Source organism: Astatotilapia calliptera, chromosome 4 (assembly GCF_900246225.1).
Source record: "Astatotilapia calliptera chromosome 4, fAstCal1.2, whole genome shotgun sequence".
In the NCBI taxonomy this organism is placed as follows: Eukaryota; Metazoa; Chordata; class Actinopteri; order Cichliformes; family Cichlidae; genus Astatotilapia; species Astatotilapia calliptera.
The window spans coordinates 20,899,589-20,907,528 of record NC_039305.1 but is presented as its reverse complement, the minus strand read 5'-3'; the positions used below and the strand labels follow the sequence as shown (position 1 = coordinate 20,907,528).

The following is a 7,940-nucleotide window of genomic DNA, read 5'->3' as shown; positions in this document are numbered from 1 at the left end:
GTGTGAGTGGGTAAGCAGGGCCAGGGGCCTGAGATGATTGCACTTAAAGTCAATTAGTAGCCATAAACTCAAGAGCACTGATATTTTTTTCCTCCTCCATTCATGTCTCCATTAAAAAAAGCTGGAATACACTGTCGTTACATAGCCAGCCACTTAATCCACCACGCTGTTGCTCGAAGCAAGCCCTAAAATAATCACATGGCTGATTTCGAATCAATGAAAACCAGTCTCTCACGCTGTTCCCCTCATATGAAACAGATATGGCTTTTATGTGCTAAAAGTATAGTTTTTGTGTCAATTATTTAATGAGCTATTTAATGTGTTTCTCCAATGGCTCAAAGTAAATTTCCTCTTTATTCTTTCAGGCATTTGCTAAAGCAAATACTGACATGAGGGGGTTAAATGCAAAAATAAAACAAGATTTCTAGATGTGAAAATTCAAATGGGGGTTTATAAAGTTAGACTCACGGTTTGATTTTGTTGGAGAACCTCTGTCGTAGGATGAGAGCAATGGTGGTGAGGACCATCATAGTCGTACACATGGCTCTACCCCAAGGATCTCCTGCCTTGGGAACGCTGGTGGTTCAGAGCACTGAACCGTCTTCCGCCATTGAAAGGCTTGAATGGTAAAAGGCAGAGTTTGTGGTGTAACAATCTGACTATTCCTGCCTTGGCGCTCACACATGATTGGGGAGATTACCATGGAGGATTAGCTAGGATCAAGGAGGGGGGGTTAGATCTCGCTGGCAGGACTACGAGGTAAACAGAGCATGCTGTGAGTTGCTGTTCTAAAAACAGCCCACCCTTACCACCATGTCATTAGCACAGCATGCTAAATCCATCTCATCAGTATATTGTCTTTTTTTCAGTTGAGGATAGGCAGAATTATGTAACGGGGGCAACAGGGTAGCTTTGCAACATGAGCCTAAAGATCAACATACCAATCAGCTTACATTGTTTTATAAGTGGATTATCTAGTTCAATATTATTGTGCTCAAACATAACTTGGGAAACATCGAATGTTTAGAACATATCATGGGACTGCTTCTAAATATACCAAAACCAGACCCTCTAATGACTTCTCCGCAGGCCAAGTCCAGTGTTCCTACAATATATTATGAAAAGAGAGCACATAGTGGGATAAATGAGGGTATAAATACGGACTGTCGGCAGCTAAGCCACTTATACTTAGCACTGCTGACTCAAGCACAGAATAAGGGAGCAGTGGGGCAAGGAATAGAAAAGAAAGGTGTAATTTTGTCGGTATGCCCACGAGTGTGTAGTGACAGGAGGGTCACATTGGAGCAGCAGATAAACAGAGGCTTTTCTTTTTATTTGAAAATTGAATCAATTACAGATACAAACGTGAGCCATGATGAAAAATGTACAATCGCCACATTTAAATGTAAAAATGTAAAAACATCTCGTATACTTAAGAGCTAATAAAGTGGCTACAAGTGGATACAGACTGATAAGATTAAACATCTGAAAGACATCATACTGTTTAGAAAGAATGCTGTTTACATTTCTGTTTCGAGATATACACATTCAGCAGAAGGCACATCCAAGTCAAATGTGACCTCTAGTCCACTGGTGGGTCTATGTTTGCATTTTCTTCCTCTTTGCTCTCTCTCCTTTTAATGGTTTAGCTTTTTACAAGAGTACAAATGTAAGAAGGTGAGCTGATTTTTTTTATTCTTCCCTCTCTCCCTCTCTTTCTTTCTGTCTCTCCCTCTCTTATACACACTAGAAACCCACTTTACTAACCACACGTAAGAGTGGACGTCCCATGATGATCTTAGATTACATCAAGCTGTATCTCACATTAGAGTCAACTGATTAATGTCCTATGAAGCCTGGAAATCAGAAGGTTTCCCCGCATGCCTGCCTATGTGGAAAAGAAATAGAAAATTAAAAAAAACCCAAACAAAAAACGAGTAAATGTTTGTTTTATATGTGTAATTCTCAAGGCTTATATTTTATACCATCAATTTACATATGAAAGTGGCCATTTCACATTTTTCTCATGCAACATTAAAAAAAATTCAAACTACGACACCAGAAAAACAGAAAATGGACACAATCATGAGTAAATCATAGTATTACGATATGTATGTATATAAAACTAACTTTTACTATTAGAGAGCGTGTATATTTCTAAGAAAATTTTACTACTTCTTTTCCATATGGGTAGTCCAAGTTTAAAACGTTCAACCAGTCGAGGTTGAGAGCTTTTCCCAGCCCAGTTCCTTGTAGATGGCAGAGATACTGCAGTAAACCGTGGCCAAGAGGTTTGTCCATGCTGCGCCCACCTCAGGTGTGATGACCTCTGGAAATTCTTCTCCCAGGACTTCTAGGATTACACCGCTCAGAATCTGAGTAAGACACAAACAAATGTGCTCAGGACATTGATGGAGCGCTTTGACTTGTTTTTCCCTGAAAATGTTGACCCCCAGTCTCGGGTTTTTGTACAGTTGAAGCAACGAAAGCATAATATGTACAATATACAGACTGCAAGGGATTGAGTTGTGCTTGTTATCTTTGGTCTGATGTATGGAACTGTTCATCAAATTTGCAAATACACTAGCTGTCTCTTATCTTCTTATTTAGTGTCAGTTTTTTCATATAACTCTATGTTTCAATACTGAATCAAAGGAATCTCAGATGGGAAGGGTTGCTAGCAGTCTCTGGCGCTCTCAGCTAATTAATCTGGTTTCCTGGTCCAAACAGCTGCGTGGTGCATCATATTAAACGGTGTGCAGCTGGTTTCTGTTCACGAGCTCACAACAATTGACTGTGCATTATGTATCTGCTTAAAACTACATGCTAGAGAAAAAACATAAAAGAATCAAAGGAGAGGGAGCAAAACCAAGTCACAAAATTATGGCAGGAAAGAGGAGTTTAATGACGAACATAATATAAAGTGGTTTATACTGTAAGGTAAAAACCCAATGATACAGAGACAACCCCAACAATCAACCAATCCCTTCTGAGCAAGAACTTGGCAACAGTGGGAAGGAAAAATTCCCTTTTAACAGGAAGAAATCTCTACCAGAACCAGACTCAGGGAGGGGCGGCCATCATGACTGGTTGGGGGTGATGACATGCGTCGTATGCTTGACATTTATCACATTTGTCTCACATTGTATCATTTCCTGTGAATGCAAAATGATTTATTGATCGTTTTATGCTAACCTATTAAACTGACTGACTGTAAATACGTGACTCTACAGAAGCACATGGTGCAGAATGAAAGACAGTTTTTTTTTCTACTAATGTCTTGGAGCGTGCTTTCTGCACAGCTGTTCACGCACTGTTTTCTTTACCTTGAAGTACACAGGCTCCACCTTGTGTTGGAGTGCATGGGCCTTGGCCACTAGCTTCAGCACCGACGCCACCTTATCTGAGTTGTCAAGGTTTTCCACCAGTGTATTGATGGCATTCATAACTCTCCGAGCATGCTTCCTGAGCTGGGCGCTCTTCTCCAGCTCCTCCGCGTCCTCAATGTGCTTGAACTGGTTGAAAAACTGCTTGGAGGAGGGGAAGTTGACAAAGAATCTGCAAAGGAGGAGTGCTAAATGAAAAATACGATATATATACATACGTGTAACTGCTGTACTATTCTCATCTTCCTTCTGCCTGCAGCCTCATCCTATAAACCCACGTTCCCTTGTCAAGTTGGCAAGATAACACGAGTAAACACTAGCGCATGTATAAGGGTGCTGCATACTTTTAGTGTAAAATAACTGCATTAAACTGATACTGTGCAGTGTGGTTTCCATATATTTGCAAAGGATTTACAACCTAAAGGGAAGAGTCCAGCTGCAGAGCTGTGATCATGGCAAAGAGCTGAATAAATAGATACTTTACACAGTGATTTCACAAGTTCTGTTGTACTAAACAACAGCTGTGGTTAGGTTTATGAAATAAAAATGAGGAATACTGACTAAATGACTAAATATGAAATAGTTATCATCATAAATGAAGTTATAGCTTCCTTTGCTTTCCAAACCAATTAATATGTCACACTGGAGAAGGAAAGTAAATCTTGTAGCATCAGATAAAGAATCCCAAAGCGTGCACTAACTCTGATATTCTGGGAGCTTCTCTGTTTCATAACTGTTTTTGCTTTGATAAATGAATGGATGGAGACTTCTTATTGTATTTGCAGTTTAAGGCCCTTTGCCATTCAACTTATAAGGTAGTATACATATGCGTATCCCTATTTCGTACCTGAAAACCCAGTGTGATGAATAACTCTATTGTTTTTAAAGAAAAACAGTTCCAGTCCTGTTATCAATGTCAATATTTGTTATTTTACCCATTCCTTGGGATGGAATGACAAAATTAATATCAGGAACATGAAACCTGTCTCCTCATACACATTGTTTTCAAGCCACCCACCCTCGCCGCTCCTCGTTTGGGAACCTGTTGGCTGATGTTTCTAGTTCTGCTCTGGTTCCTGTCAGGACTTAAAAAAACATGATCCTGCATACTTTCCAAAAAAAAGTAACATGCTTATTACAGATGAGGGTGTGGGTATTCCATGCTTACTAAGGTTGCTATGATCACACCTGATACTTCCTTTTCTTTCTGAGTGACACTGAAATTATAATTCCAGCAAAGACAGATACGAAGTTATACTTATGTTGGAATACTCAGTTTCTCATCTCAGTTTAAGCTCCGGGTCGAGAATTTAATATCGCTGCGTTCTTTCTGAAGACAGCAAATAGTCCTTTTAAAGATGTTTTCTTTGACACTCAGAAGTATCAGAGTGAATTAACAATGAGGAACCTAAAAACTTACCCCCTCCCACAGTCTGGGAAGAGGGCCAAAGCATCTGGTTTTTGGCTATCGGATCAAGATATCCCATCTCCTCCCTGTCTGTAGAGCAACTAACAGAAAAAGGAAGTGCGGATTTACACTGTCAGATCTGCAACATATGGCTCGATATTTAAGTTTTACTCGTGAACTTAAACGTCTGAGGGAAGGAGGTTGGGAGGCGGTGCATTCATTTTTCAATCCTGGGTGTATGGGCTTCTGCAAGTGCCGGAGCAAAATAATGAACCGTGCTGTTTAATCTTTCTGTCTTTGTAATTGCATGTGACCTGTGGTTGCATATAAATAGCCTCATTAGTTTTTCATATGGTCATTGGTTCTTAATCCTTCCTTATCTTATTTCGAGACTAAATGAAGAGCTGAAGTGATAGAAAGTTTTTCATTTCAGAGACAGAGCGCTGAGATTTGCTACTTTAGATCCTATCTGACGACCATAAAGCCGACGAGTTTGAAGGATTTGCAGCGTTAGGCTTGAAGTTGGACACGGTGGCAGGATCTTTTCTCGCTGGCTGAAGGAGACTTTTGCCAGGACACGGATATCAATCGGACTTTATTAATCAAATTCCCGAAGGTCGCAGGAAATTAGTGATGGAATATAAGCAAGACAATATGAAAGGACATATTTTAAATACTTTTTTATACTATTTTCTGTTTCTGTAGGAAAGCGCAGCAGCTAAATTCCATCTTTTCAACAATCTGTGAAAACTACATTACTAATGGTGATTGTATAAATACAGTATTACACTCCCTCTCAACTTTCACCTCCTGCAGTCAGAACGGATTATAAAGGCATGCTCTGTCGTGCATCGAATCTCGTCACACAAGAATTCCATTCAAAGCCGTCACACTTCTGCGAAATCCCTGCACATGGATGATTTTTGCAACATTTGCTTTGCTTAACTTTCAATGTGAAAAAATGAAAGTGTGGTAAGTGCAGGAATCAACCAGCAAATCAATAAAATATGATGTAGTAAATATATGAAAGACTGAATACCTGCTGTGTATGTATCCACTGTAATAGAGAAAAGAGGAGGATTTTAAATGTCTTACAGCTGGTGATGGAGTCATGCTGCCATAGGTTGCCAAGCCCTCTATACAGGCATTCAATCAGAACCTCTTCTGAGAGGGAGTGTGCCCCTTTCATGGGCACAGATGGGGTTTAAATGTTTGACCTCTGCCCTAACAACTTAACAAACAGGATTAAGAGAGCGTCACATCTAAAGAGATGACTGTAAAACCTGTAAAAGTCAGCAAGCTCATTGAAGTTGAGCGTATCCTGGATTTTGAGGAAGCAAGTTTTTAAAAAAAAAAAAAGTCTGCACAGGGGAACAAACAAGCATCAGCTGTTTTTTTATTGGCTCCTGCTGGTGCGCTGACGGTAAAAGGGGGTAAAAGGCAAACCTTAACTTACGTGTGGTGAACTATATAATAAAGATGGAAAGAACTTTCATACCAAAGTCTCAAAATAGGTGATATTACACTGTTTGTGCTATATTTACTCAGCATGTGAGTAAATAGATGCATAGCCATAAAAAAGGATGTTAAAATAGTTCAAATATAACATTCCTGTTAATTATAGATAACATTTTTCACAGTACTCTTTTTATTATTTTGGTGTGAATTAGATATTTCCTCAAACATACATAGAAAAGGAAATACCTGACTAGTATGGCCACCCCGACATCATCACAGTTCTGGTAGACTTTTCCCCAGGAGGCCTGGATCATCACCCTCTCCTTGTCAGTCAGCGGGCTTGGCCGCTCCAGGTGGTCCACCTCTCCGTCTCCCTGCGTCCTCTCCATCTGGAAACACAGTGTGTAGTGAGCTGAGCACATGCAGAAGGCAGGGCTGATGAGAGCACCCCTCCCCCTCAGGCAAATAAACACAATTTGTACCTTTTTGTTGTTGTTGTTGTTGTTGATGTCTTTTCCTCTTGTTTGTGTCTCCTATGTGGTGGCAGAAGGGAAAAGCAGTTTCCTGTTTTCCACCCCTTGTCCCTGTGAGAATCTCTGCTCCCGACCTCTGAATCTCTGCTGAGCGAGAGTGTGAGTGAAGAACGGGCTAGGAAAAAAAAAATCACACAAGAAACACACGCAGCAGCGAATGAGGAGGAGCCTCTGTACTCTCTCTTTATACACTCTCCCTTCCCTGCCTCCCTCCTTCTCTTCCCCTTCTCTCCCTCTGCCCGCCTCACCTTTGTAGGTGGTGTTTAATGAAAATACGATGAGATCAGAAACAAATCCCAAGCAAGGGAGCCGGATATGTCATGCACATAATGTGTGAGCGCAGATACAGTGTAATGTCAGAATGACAAAATAAGATAAAGGTGCACTCTTAACTTGTTTTACCTCTAGAGTCCCTCATGCAGACTTTCCAGGAGAATAACCTGGAATGATATTGAATTTCTCACAAGCTCCCTTTATGTAAATGAAAAAATAAATGCATAGATAAAAATCACAATATTAATATTAATAATAATAAGGTGTTTTGTGCTTTAACTTTTTCATTTTCTTCCTTCAAAAGCAAACATGTGTAGCTTTGCTGTGGTTGGTGTTATCAGTATAAGGATATATCGCTTCCATGTGTTAAAAAAAAAGCTTGAGTAAGTTGTTATTGCTGTTTTATAATGAATTGGCCAACCAGGACCCAGGTAGCCTGGAATCTGGGAGGTAAATATGGGAGGAGAGCAAACACAAGACCAGACACTGTGACTTAGGTAATATCAACTGTCTTACAAGGGGAGGTACAATGTACAACTCTGCGTTAAACATTGACAGAGTTGATAGTATGCCATTCAAGTTGGTGAAAAAAAAAGTAGACTTAATGTAGATGTATCATAACCAACCATTCAAATAGCTTTCCCTTACCCCGTCTGCAGAAGCAGTGCCAATTAAACAGGGGAAATGAACAGGGGGATAGTGTAACACGGGAGACGGGGAATTATTGCTCCTAAGGTGTGCAGTGAGAAACATTACAATGAGATCTGGGTTTCGTGATCAAAAGCAGAGCACACAGGACACAACTTGACACGCAGTGAGCTGGGCAGGCAACAGAATGGAACTGAAGGCAATCAGAGCAAGTGGCCTGAGCTGGGCAGGTAG

The 7,940-nt window shown here is 40.3% G+C and overlaps 1 protein-coding gene across 1 annotated transcript; it reads right to left on the bottom strand.

Moving 5' to 3' along the window:
- Positions 1-1,299: 1,299 nt before the first annotated feature.
- LOC113021042 (cytoglobin-1-like) lies at positions 1,300-6,953 on the bottom strand. Its single transcript, XM_026165436.1, has 5 exons — positions 6,735-6,953; positions 6,499-6,641; positions 3,327-3,558; positions 2,176-2,375; positions 1,300-1,888 (listed from the first exon to the last, which is right to left on the bottom strand). The coding sequence occupies exons 2-4, from the start codon at positions 6,639-6,641 to the stop codon at positions 2,211-2,213; spliced, it is 540 nt and encodes a 179-aa protein (XP_026021221.1). The 5' UTR covers positions 6,735-6,953; the 3' UTR covers positions 1,300-1,888; positions 2,176-2,210.
- Between the last annotated feature and the right edge of the window lie 987 nt (positions 6,954-7,940).